The sequence below is a fragment of the Euleptes europaea genome, chromosome 1 (assembly GCF_029931775.1).
Source record: "Euleptes europaea isolate rEulEur1 chromosome 1, rEulEur1.hap1, whole genome shotgun sequence".
In the NCBI taxonomy this organism is placed as follows: Eukaryota; Metazoa; Chordata; class Lepidosauria; order Squamata; family Sphaerodactylidae; genus Euleptes; species Euleptes europaea.
Window position 1 is genome coordinate 100,375,987 of NC_079312.1, and position 13,324 is coordinate 100,389,310.

Below are 13,324 nucleotides of genomic sequence, written 5' to 3' on the forward strand. Positions count from 1 at the left end.
TGTTTTAGTCACTGGCTAGAAGGTGAAATGGAAAGCAATGGCCTATCATGAAAGAGGTGCTGTCTACAAGTGTTCCCTGAGAGTTTAATGTAGGATGCTTGGGAAGCAGATTGCATGATAAATGAAGGCATTTGATTGATGGCTCTCGTTGAGCTAGAGAAATAAATGACATCTGCAATCCCTTCCTTTCTGCGCCATGGAGTCTAGGCTATTAATAATGTATCTTTGACAGCCAATGCTAAAATAAGGGAGGGGGGAATTAATTTTCTTGGCGCAAACAGCACTGAATAGGAGATTAATTATGATTTTGAGTGCATCACACACATCACTTTAAATTTTAATTCCTGCTCAAACTAAACTCGTGGGGGAATGCCTGGATTTCAGCTTCCCCAGTCTTGCAGTTGTTTTTTTTTAAACGGAACACTTTAGGTTCAGCTAGGAATTTCTTGTGGAGTAGGGCTGAGTAGCCCATTAGGCTGGAAGTACACTGTTAACTCAAGTTTCCATTGTTGTGAAAGTGATCCAGCAATAAGCTTCCAACTGGGCATTTGTTCATACTCTTCTGGCTCAGGCTTATTCGGACATCACAATAATAGGTGATTTATAAACAGTGGCTTGATTAAACTTCAGTTCATTGTTTGGGTACTAATATGGGATTCTTGGGATGTGGAATGGTATAGCCCGATCTTGTTGATCTCTGAAGCTAAGCAGGGCTGGTATTTGGATGAGGGACCACCGAGGAAGACTGCTTCTCACTTGCCTTGAAAGCCCCTTGCTGAGGTTGCTGATACGTTGGTTGCCACTTGATGGCACATGCATATATATGGGATTCTTAATTATGATTTATATTGGGTTTCTAAGTACTAACTGAGGTTTGTGTTCAAAAGCAAATTCTAGTTTGTTTGCTAGAGACGTTTCTGAGAGCTGCTGAGCAGCATTCAGATATCACTGGCACTTCCTCAGGACACATCCCTTCCTTTTGTCTTCCTCTGAGTCTTCTCTGCATGCTGCCCTCCTAGTAATGGCTCACCAGGCACGATTGCAGTGGAATATGTTAGAGAAATTGCTCCATACCAACAGTGACATGAGCAGATCCTCTCAGAGGTCCAGAGAGGCCTGAATCACTTCCAGCTTTTGAAGCCCCTGGCCATAATACAAATAAAAATGACAACTCATGATACATGTAAAAAAATTGAGCTTGAGGCCCAGGCCAAGTGATCCTCCTGCCCTCCCACCCCTCCCCAATTGGCCTTGGGCAAGAGTATTTCACAGCCCTTTTACTGACATACATTCTTCATATACAAGGAACTTCATGTTCTGGGCAAGGAGTCGCATGTTGGCAGGGGAAATGAATTATGGGAGAGAAGCTTCCTAATCTGGCTATAGAAACATAGTGTCAAGTAAGAAGGGATGGCTCTCAGAAATGGTCAAACTAGTTGTATTGTGGGGAGGAAAGGAGGAGGTAATCAGATGGGGCAAATGAACTGATAATATGGGTGTGCTTTTGGTTTTTGTATGCTGTATAGTCATTCTTCAGAACCTAGGTGCATAGTCTCAATCACAGCTCTTCTCTTTCCTATACCATGCTTGTTCTGGCCTCATGTAAGTGGGTCATACTAAAAAGGTATATATTACAGTCATGATTCAATGGCCCACTATGATCATGTGTTTATTTCAGCAAAAGGAAATTTAGAAAAGACTATGATCCCCTATTTAAACAGAACAAAGCCCCCTCTAATTACCTTAAGGAGCTGGTAGAACCTGAAAAGAGGAGAACTTTTGCAGCGGCCCGGTTACAAGTCAGCAATGCTGATTCTGTAACCTTAGGCAGATAGTGAGAGGGAGGGCATCTTGGCCATCTTCTGGTCACTAGGGATGTGGAGGGGGGAGGTAGTTGTGGATTTCCTGCATTGTGCAGGGGGTTGGACTTGATGGCCCTGGTGGTCCCTTCCAACTCTATGATTCTATAAGTGTTTCCATCAGAAGTTATTAAAGGTAGACATGGTAGAATTCCATATGGTCAACGGTTTTGCCCCTGCTCTGCTGACCAGGTAGAAGACCTGCCACATGTTCTTTTTTACTGTGCCCTGTACACCACGATATGATCTAGATTGATTCAGTGCATACCACAGATGTTGGTCTCAGAAGAAGAGCGAGTAAGATTCTTGCTGGCTGATGTAAATTTATCGATTACACAGAGAGTGGCCTCTTTTTTCGTTATAGCAATTAAACTAAGGAAAAGTTTTAATAGGTCTGATACAGGAAATAGAATGGCTTGATATGGTCCACAATATCCTGGTAAACGATTTTGATGGAGGGGGGGAGTCTTTATCTCAATGTGTAGTAGTAGATGTTATTGTGATATTGAACTAATACAGCTGTGGGTTGAATTTTATTTTATTCTATTTTATTTTGGGTGTAGTTGGATTGTTAAGGTCTGTGACCACAACATGAATAAATCTGACTCTGAAAAGATTATGAAATTGCTAGTCAGAAAAGGGAAGGAGCCAGCTGAAGGCTATGAAAGATACCTGTGAACAAAAATGGAATGGGGCTTATGATTGGCTTTGTTGAGGGTGCCCAAAAAACTATAAGAAGGCTAGCTTTGTCTTCCCTGATCATTTGATGTAGCCAAACTATAGCAAACAGCTTATACATGTAGAGACACTGCAGTAGATAGGCAATCGGGGCACTTAGGCAGCATCCAGAGGTTCCCCAAGATATGGGCGAGCAGTGGACTACTAACCAGGTTTTATTGACACACCGTGGTTTGTTATCTTCATCTGCAGCTAGACCAATCAGGGTTTGTGCAACAAGACACAGTTTATCGTGACACCTGAACACAGCCCGAGAATCAAACTGTGTCAGAAAGAGTTTGCAAAGATATCACAGTGGAATCTACTGTCTTTCTAAGGATACAAATGAATGAATATTCCTCTTCATGTCTTCTGGGCAGTCCAAATGATGCCAGGACCGGGTCCAGACTTCACTTTAAAACAGGCTGCGACCTGTAAAACAGGTAGACTTTTGACAAAATCCATTCTCCAGGGAAATGGTGTCCTTAATCAGGTTCTCTTAAGCACTTTCAAAAGAGGAATATATGTTTGGGAAATAAAAGCAAGGGTGTTACCACCACTTTCCAAAATGCTATCAAAGTAATTGAATGGGTGAGTTGTTAGAGGCACTTTCACTGTGACCTGCAGCAGTCCTGTGTGTAGGTTGTTACATTATCCCCTGCTGTCTGTCCCTTGCTAAAGTGTGTTCAGAATAATAACTGTAGAGTTTCCCAGGATGGCATTCCTAAGTGGAAACTATGTATTAGCAGATATAGATCTGCTGGCACCAGTTGATGAGTGGTAAACTGCCGAAGTCAGCACTTATTTTAATACAGGGTATTGGAGAAACACTAGCAAGCTAGTCCTTGCAACATAAAAGTGAAATTTAGAGTTCTGCTTTGAATCAGTTATATTTGCGATTCTGTGGGTGCAGGTTGTATGTTTATGATTTTTTTCCCCAGGCCAAATGGCTGCATTGCAAGTCTCAGTTGCTTCTGCTACTGCCAATCTAAGTTTTTCGTCAGCATCACTTTTGACCAATTCTTGTATTATACATGAGATGGTCTGTAACTCAGCTGATAGACTGAACTCATCTAAACAAACTTCCTACACTTCTGGTTTGTCACTGAAGGGCACAATTGGAAGTATAGAAAATACGTGCAGAATATTTTTTTCCTTTCTTGAGAAATCATTACAATTGCTGTAAGCAATTCAGAATACCAGGCCTTGTCCTTGGTGTGAGTGAGCATGGCATCAATTTATACAGCATGCCAAATCAGATGAGAAACTGGGCATTAATTTATTGTTAAGTAGTCTTAGGGGGGGAGCCCAGTTGAAATGAAGAAGATTTCTGGTTAGGTTTTAATAACAGTTAAGTATAGGCAAGGGTTTAGAGATTTAAAAAAGACACAAAACTAATTTCAGTTTAGGTTTCAGTTTGGTTAGGGTTCCCCAAAAAAGTAAGTCCAGTATTAAAAAAAATTACTTGAAACACAGGTTTTACTTTAAAAAATACAACACAGCTTGGCTTGCTGTGAGCGTTGCCACTCTTTTCCTGCCTCATATAGTTTGGCAAGCCAGTGGCAAGTGGGTTGCTGATGTAATGGAATTTTGCCAGGAGAAGGGAAGACGCTGGTTTTTACATGCTGACTTTCTCGACCTTTTAAGGAGAATAAAACTGGTTTACAATCTCCTTCCCTTCCTCTCCCCACAACAGACCTTGTGAGGTAGGTGGTGCTGAGAGAGTTCTGAGAGAACTGCGACTAGCCCAAGGTCACCCAGCTGGCTTCGTGTGTAGGAGTAGGGAAACTAACCCGGTTCACCAGATTAGAGTCCGCAGCTCATGTGGAGGAGCGGGGACTCAAACCTGGTTCTCCAGATTAGCGTTCACTGCTCGTAACCACTACACCACAGCACAAAGGCACTTCACTCAGGGATTCTGCATGGTGATGGGAAAGGAACCATGCCACTGACAAACAGAGCTTTCTTGTCTAGTTTGGTCCTGATTTAACCCACCCAGTCCGGCCTCTGGAGGGAAGAAGTGCCTGAAGCAGGACTTTGAATCTCCAAAACTTAGCAACATAAATACGTCCCTGGGCTGATAGAGTCAGTGAGAGAACTTGGATGTAAATTATCTGATTTTCTGAAGTTAAAATGCTGATGCTCAGGAATTGTTCCAACTAGTACACAAGAACGGCAAATGCTTAAGGCCTGGAAGGATGCAGTTCAAGAGCTGCTTGAACTCTTTCTTCCTAAAAAAAATAAAACAAAAACAGACCACCTACTCTTTGAGAATTATGGTGAACTCTGTAGGGAGCATTATTACCAAATAACAGCTCAATTGGTCACTAGATTGATTTCTTGCATCCTTTCGTCAGCAGGATTTTTAAGTCACTCCCCAAATCTAAATTGATTCACACTCCTAGAGCTGTAAGAATGCTACATTCCTTGTGGGCAAACTGGTATTTCTTAATATTACTACTTGCACTGTTAACTAAGATTTTAACCCTAGCACTGCAGAGCCAGTACATCTGTTTGCTGACATAACTCTTCCAGACATTTGGAGGAAATATTGTACTTCTTGCTGCATATCCGGTCACAATTTGTCTCTGACCTGTAGCCTATCTAGAATTTTTATGCTCTTTGAAAAGGAAATCTGTTCAGCTGATATTTAAAAAGGGCTTGCACACATTGCAGCTTAATACCCCTGAATAAGAAAATTTTGCTAGGGCTAATTTTTGCATCTGCAATTTCGGGGAACATTGATAAAATAAGGGTTTTAGGCTAACTACTCACTCGCAGATGTTCACAGTTTCAAACATGGAGGTATCCTCGGGTTCCACAGTCCCTTCTTTTATATGGGAGTGATATATTAAGAAGTATATTTGTGCCTGCTTGTGGTGTTTGTGACAATCGTCTGTTGCACCAGATAGAGCGACTAACACTTATCTGATCGCGTTGGTTGCTTCTGCTTCTGCATCTTGTTTTGCCCATTGACTTAGAGATGATGTGATTTTTCCTGGTATTTAATTATGCTGGTCCCTCAGGGAAGCTCTTGGCACAAAAGCAGCTAATTTTCCTTTCTGTTTTCAAAAGCATTGACTTCTCCAAGTCTAAAACGTATTGATTTCTTGAGCCCACAGTTAACTCACTGTTATTTAAATGAAGGCAAGTAGAAGTGGCTTGTGAAGAAAACTTAAAGTGATATGAAAAGGGGGTGTGAGATGCCAGCAGCAGGGTTTAACTTGAAGAAGAAGTCATCAGAGCTCTGTTCCGGCATCTTTTTTTTTTTTTTTTTGATGCCAAGGTTTAACTTGGTATTTAGGAAAACAGGAATAGCTGAAAGCACTTTTGAGTAGGCACAGGCTTCATTTCCTCCACATGTCAGAGATTATTAGGAAGAGCTCCTAAAACAGAGGGTGATGTCTCCAGACAAACTTCATACTTGGATTCCCCCTGGCTAGAAAGCAAAGCATTGGCTAGAAAGCTTTTTTGTTTTTGTTTTTAATAAATTTTTTATTATTTTTCTATAGTGATCAAACAGAGTATTCAACAATCAATATAAGTAAACATCAGAGTATAGATTCTAATTAATAATTGTTGAAAATACATCCATATATAGATAATAAAAAATAAAATATAAAAACTTCCCCTACACCTCCCTCAATCTTGCCATTTATTTGTTATCTCCTTTGTTTAAGATTCTAATCCTAATATTATTACAAACTTTTATAAACATTTACTATTTCATTTACCTATTTTAAAATAAAGAGGGAAAAAATAAAAAACAAAGGAAAAAAGAACAGATATATAAAAATTAAAAAAAAATGGATTAGATAATATGTAACATTTTTAACCTTTAGAAATGAATATTCTAATTTCTCCATTTCTCCCACATATCTAATGACTGTCAATTATGTTAATGTCATTAATTATTCTGTTTTTATGAAAGACAAACCGTTTAATCAGACCTTTTTGGTTAAATCCCCCCCAAAAAACTAAGCCCTCTGACCCAGTCTCTTTATCTTAAATTTCCAGCATCTTCCTCTCTTTCCCAGAAGCTTTAAACGATGAAGGGCATCCATGGAAGTTGTTAATGTAGTTCCCTCTGTGAAAATTGATGTAAGATCGTGAATCTGCAACAGATTTTCTTCCATCCCCAAGGCGAAGAGAAAAATCCCGGTGTTTCCAGCTGTTTGCCCTTTTAAATTCTCCCAGTTAACTTTGAAAAGTTCCTCAGGTAGTACATACAACCAAAAATCCAAGTTGCTTACATTCATCTCCATGGTTACCAGTCGGGTTGATTCGGTTTCTTCTTGCAGGTATATATCCTTCGGAAATCCTTCGTAGCTCTCCATCTCCTTTGCAGTGTTTAATTCTTCATTTAATGGTTTATCATTTGGGGAGCTTCCTTCTCTCATCTCAGATCTCATTGTCATAATCCAGACTTTAATGTCCTTAAGATCTCCCAGAATTTCATCCAATTTCCGAACAGCAAGTTCATAGGTGTTGTTTGTCAGAGAGAAGAGACGAACCATGTATTTAATCTCACTTTCCATGGTTGCCACTTCTGGTGGTTAATTGAAGTTTAAAGCTTTTGTTGAAGGGCTGGTTTTTGCTGCCTTTTCCCCCTCTTGTTTCTTTGTCCAATCAGGTTGTTCTTATTTAATCTAGTTGCTTTTTTTTATTTCATGCAAGTGCCCTTCTTTAAATACTCTTAATACTCTTCTATAAAATATATTGTCATAGGATCAGTTATCCAGTTCTCACCAGACAATTGTCTGCAGAGATAGCATGCCTCTTCTTCACTGCAAAAATGTTATAAAATAAACATACAGAATTAAGAAGAAGACCTTAATCTCATTGTTCCTTTGCAAATCTATGTACACAGAATCAACCCTTTTCCTCTTAAGGGCTAAATTTGAAGAAGTTTAATGAATAAAACATTGTTTGGAGTGGAATAGATTTGCACAAGAGCTAAGTGTAACGAGGGAGGGGCAAACAGTAAAAAAGTGAACCCTTTTGAGCAGAATACTCCACAAGTTTTGGAATTTTTGTGTGGATAGTCTGAGGTTTATCATATTATTCTCTCCCTGGAGGAGAAAATCTATGATGGCAGCAGGCCTTAAAAGAGACCCAGTTTTTCATGTGTGGACCTGGCTGATAGTCTAACAGCACAATCCTGAGTGGGGGGATAGTTGGGTCCGGGGGCTGTGCCACCACGTCGCCTCCTGAGCAGCTTGCTGGCCCGAAATATTGTTTTTGAAACTCCTCCATAGAGTTTCACGGGGCTACTACATCTGTTTTTTTGCTGGTGTAAGTTCTCACTGGCTAAAGGGGGTGTTCCTGGGGCAAAAGGGCTTTGGCAGCTGACTAAAGTCAGCTCCACCCCAGGAACGCCTCCTTTGACGCCCGCACAAGCCCTTGCACTGGGAAAACACTGCTACAGTGGCAGCACCAGCAGCAGAGCATGACACTGCTGCACCGCTCCCCGTAAGTGATCCTGCACCGACATAAGTGGTCCTGCACCGGCATCCGTGCCAGTTTAGCTGGCACAAGGGACACTTATGTCTGCACCTGGGTTGGGGTAGGCTAACCTCGCAATAATTTCATAATTATCTGTGTATTTCTAATGCTATAACCAAATCAATAATTTTTGATATAACTACAACTAATCTGAAAAGTTATTATTCTAAAAATGAAACTTTCATCTGGTTGTAAATATTAAGATTAATCAAGCAAAAATGAGTCTTTATATAGAAAACCATGATTCAAATCCACCTTGAGAGGAAGTATAATCAGAATAGTGCCTAAGAGAACCAAGTTTGTTTACTATGCAAATATGGCACAAATCCCTGTTAACCCCCCCCCCCAACACACAGCTGTTTCGGTACTTGAAAAGACGCAAAGGTGGGACAAGATCTCCTGGTGCTGCCACAGCACAAGCCTGATCAGGCTCTTGTGGCATTTGTTAAACAGATAAATTGTCCTCTGAAATGGCATCAGCAGCCACAGGTCTGACCCATGGCCACTGTAACATGTAGTTCGGTTCTTAGGGTTGTCCTAACACTAGAATCAATTCCTCATACATAATTTATGGTATTGTGTTGTTCTTCCATGCTACTTTGTCCTTGTGTTGACACAGAGAGGATCTTAGTGGCAGAATCATAGCTCTCCTCGCATGTACTCTGACCACTGCACTAACCAAGTTGCACCTTCTGTGTGCCATGCATCATTTCAGGTACTCCTTCCAGGATGAAGAAGACATGTTTATGGTGGTGGATCTACTTCTTGGAGGCGACTTGCGTTACCACCTACAGCAAAATGTCCGTTTCCAAGAGGATGCTGTGAAACTCTTCATTTGTGAGCTGGCCTTAGCTCTGGACTACCTCCAAAGCAGATGCATTATTCACAGGTGAGCACGGGCTTGGGACATTCATTGATATTGTTCACATGTACTAATGTTACCGTGATGAGCTTTCATGAAGCTTGTAGTGCCAAAGCGTGATGGCACTTAATTGCCTGTTGTGGTTTAACAGACAGTGCTAACTTGACTTACCAGTATAAAAGAAAAATGCTGGCAGCTTGAGTTACTATTTGATAGATAAAGCGCTAGTATGTGTGTGTGCCGTCAAGTCACAGCTGACTTATGGCAACCCCGTTGGGTTTTCAAGGCAAGAGACATTAGGAGGTGTTTTGCCACTGCCTTCCTCCACATCTCCTGGTGCTAGTAGAGTATGTGATATAATCCAAACTGGATTTTGAGATACAGGGGTCTCGCCCCGAGACCATATTCAGCCAGTGATCCACCAACAGCACTGGCTCCAGATGGAGTATCAGATCAGGTTCAAGGTGCTGGTTTTGACCTTTAAAGCCTTACATATCTTCGGGACTGCCTCTCCTGGTATACTCCCCAAAGATCATTACGATCATCTGATAATAATCTACTGGTGGTCCCCAGCCCTAAGAGTGTGCGGCTGTCCTCGAGGAGAGCCAGGTCCTTTTTGGCCCTGGCGCCGGCCTGGTGGAATGTTCTGTCTGGTGACGTCAGGGCCCTATAGGACCTTAAAGAGTCCCGCAGGCCCTGCAAGACCAAACTATTCCTCCAGGCCTATAGTTGAGGGCAGCTGGAGGTATTAGGTTTGCTGGACTCCATACCCCCCCCCCTTCTTGTATGTTATACGCTGTATCGATCTGAAGGGGTAGCCTGACTGTTTGTCTTGGTCAACACAATTGAAATTGGGTGCCATTTTGGGATTTTAATATTTTTAAAGTATAGGGTTTATTATTAAATGTTACTGATTTTAATGTTATTAATGCATGGTTTTAAATGATGTTACCCGCCCTGAGCCTGGCCTGGGCTGGGGAGGGCGGGTTAGAAATTTCAAAAATAAATAAGTATTACCAGAAATGTTTTTTACCTAATCAAAATTTATGTCTGTATCTGGGATTCCTTGGGAATGGTATTTCTGGAACATACAAGAAAGACATTAAAATAAATGTAATCCCTTCAAAAATAACCCTGTGTAGGTCCAAAAACAGTTACATTCTTCTCCAAATAAAACAAACAACCCTCTTATTTTTTTAATTTTACTTCATTTATACCCCACCTGCTTCCCCAATAGGAATGCAAAGCAGCTAACATTGTTCTCCTCTCCTCCATTCTATCCTGACAACAACCCTGTGAGGTAGATTAAACTGAGAATGTGTGACTGGAACAAGATCACCCAGTGAACTTCCACAGCAGAGTAGGATTCATACACTGGTCTCCCTAGTCCAGCTCTCTAACCATTATACCACCCTGGTTTATTGATACAACTATAGCTGTACAAATTCATGTGGAGATGGGTGAATCTGAAAATATGTTTTAAAATTATCTTTATGTAAATGATACTGTGCTAATATTATGTCACTAAAATGATGATTTGAAGTTTTATTTAAAATTCTTTATCAATTCCATTTGATCTTGAGTTACGAAGTGAAGTATAAAAAATTGGTTGGATGAGATTAAAGATGCAGAGTGCTGAAGGATAAAATCACTAGAGAATATTGATACCCAGGATATCTAACCTTATTAGGTGTCTTGCGATCTGGTTGCAGGATATCTCACTATAATCATATGAAGTTACTCCTGGAACTTAATTAGAGAGATGCAATCGTGACTGAATTTACCATTAACTATGGACAGCCTTATTTAAAATGAATTTAGGATTTTATTTTTATGTATGAATGTTACTCTGATCCCTCATTTTATTTTGATAAGTGATGGAAGATCATAAAGACGTTTGTGTGGCAAGATAAGCCTCTAAGAACAGTAGCAAACTCTGTACGTAAACATAAACTAGAGGGCAGTGGATAGGATTACTCAATAAGATTATATTACTAAGCATCTAAACTTACTGTTATAGTAGATTGGTTTACATTAGATAAGACATTTTCTCTGAACAAGAAGAATTTGGTCTGCCACTTATAGTTAGACAGGTATGTGTGCATCCCCCCCTCTTTTTTTTAACAAATTTTGTACCATGTATTTGTTAGACTGCTGATCTTTCAGTATATTGAAATAAGAAATATAGTACCTTGTTTCATAAGTATTTTTTGGTTCAAGTCCAAATCATATTGTGAAATAGTAATTATTAAAAATACACAACAAGGGAAACAGCATTAAATGCTGTTTATATCTATAACAATTTCAATTTTTTATTGTCAACCTTAAAATTGCTTAATTCCCCAGTAGTCATTACTTTTGTCTTCTTGATGTTCAGCTGTAATCCTGCTTTGGCACTTCCTCCTTTAACCTTCATTGGTAGTAGTTTCAGGCATTCACTATTTTCTATTGTCATTTGCATGACATCAGCAAAAAAATCTTCATGTCATCTGCAGACAGAAAAGCTATTGGTGATGGAGTGGCACCTTAGAATCCAAGTCCATGTTATTAGATTATTTGAAGAATATATATAATGCTATATGGTGACAGCAATTGTGTGTGTAATGTGCATCATGCCGTTTCCAACATATGGCGACCCTATGAATTAATAACCTCCAAAACATCCTAGCGTTAACAGCCTTGCTCAGGTCTTGCGAACTGAAGGCCATGGCTTCTTTTATTGAGTCAATCAATCTCATGTTGGGTCTTCCTCTTTTCCTGCTGCCACTTTTCCAACATTATTGCCGTTTCCAGTGAGTCTTGTCTTCTCATAATGTGACCAGGCACAGAGCTGGGGAAAGGAGCACCCGGGGCAGGGGGGAGGGAGGGGGTGTGCCACGCACATGTGCACGTGCTGGAGCCAGTTGCTGATGGCCCCAGGAGCAGTTGTCGCGCCACCGCAACAGCTCGCCCACGCCCTGGCCTCGCATGCAGCTGCTGTAGGCATGGTGCTGGCGACGAGGAAGGGCGGGCGCATCAGCCAGGCCACAGGCAGGCAGCTGCGCTTGTGCCACACCTCTTCTCCATGCCCTCGCTGGCATCCCCTCCTTGCACCTGGGGCACTTGCCCTTCCAGACCTTCCCCAGGATCCAGCCTTGAATGTGACCAAAGTACGATAGCCTCAAGTTTAGTCATTTTAGCTTCTATGAGGAGTTCAGGTTTGATTTGATCTAGAACCCATTGAATTGTTTTTTGGGGCGGTTCGTGGTATCTGTAAAACTCCAACACCACATTTCAAAGGAATCAACTTTCTTCCTCTTTGCTTTCCTGCTTTCACACCCATACATAGTAATGGGGAATACTATAGTATGTATTGAACACATGAAGCTGCCTTATACTGAATCAGACCCTTGATCCATCAAAGTCAGTATTGTCTTCTCAGACCGGCAGCGGCTCTCCAGGGTCTCAGGTGGAGGTCTTTCACATCACCTACTTGCCTGGTCCCTTTAACTGGAGATGCCGGGGATTGAACCTGGGACCTTCTGCATGCCAAGCTGATGCTCTACCACTGAGCCACAGCCCCTTCCTTGATCCCTTCAAGATCATTATCTTGGTCACCAACAACATATCCTTACACATAAGGATCTTTTCTAGCTGCTCTTCCTAGTCTTGGTGGAAGGAGCATTAACAATTTGAGATATGCAGATGACACCACATTACTGGCAGAATATAGTGAAGACTTCAAACTACTAATGAAAGTGCCAAAGCAAGATTTCAGCTGAAGAAGACAAAAGTAATGACTTTTGAGGAATTACACAACTTTAATTGACAATGATTACCTGTCTTCTAATAGCTGTAAGAATATGCATAACTCTTTACTAGAAAGTGCCATTATCACTACCTTTACTAGACTGTTAAAAAAGATTTATTTTAATGTGGCCTTTTAAGGAAGAATGAAATACAGTAGAAGAAATACGGTAGAAGAATGAAATATGGCAGAAGAAATACCTTCCTTACGTATTTGTAGAAAAATGGATTTTACTTAAAATGGAACAATAAGTTTTATGATAACATGCCACCATCTACTTTGTTTTCTTCCATAAATGATATCCTGTATTTATTGATGTATTGGGTTGGGACACGACAACCATGAGTGGAGCTTGTGGAAAGACACTGCTTCCCTCCCCTTCTATCTAAAATCTCCCGCGCCTCAAAAAGCCACTCTAGAGATTTGGGTGATCCTTGAAAATAGCATTGGACAAGTGGGGACCCACAAGGAACTTGTGGGAGCAGCCATCCCATTTTCCTACATTTGCTTATTCCCCTCTCTCACCACTCCATCTCTCAGTCTCTCTCTTTCTCTCCCCTCCCACTCCTTCTGTTACTTTTATGTTTCTCTCTT

At 40.9% G+C, this 13,324-nt stretch overlaps 1 protein-coding gene across 1 annotated transcript in view; it reads left to right on the forward strand.

Annotated features, from left to right (window-relative positions):
• Window positions 1–13,324, forward strand: part of STK32A (serine/threonine kinase 32A) — a 103,776-nt gene that overhangs the window by 29,398 nt on the left and 61,054 nt on the right. Inside the window, exon 4 of the mRNA XM_056860809.1 lies at window positions 8,797–8,970. Coding sequence (XP_056716787.1) covers window positions 8,797–8,970 — 174 coding nt within the window. The remainder of the gene's footprint in view (window positions 1–8,796; window positions 8,971–13,324) is intronic.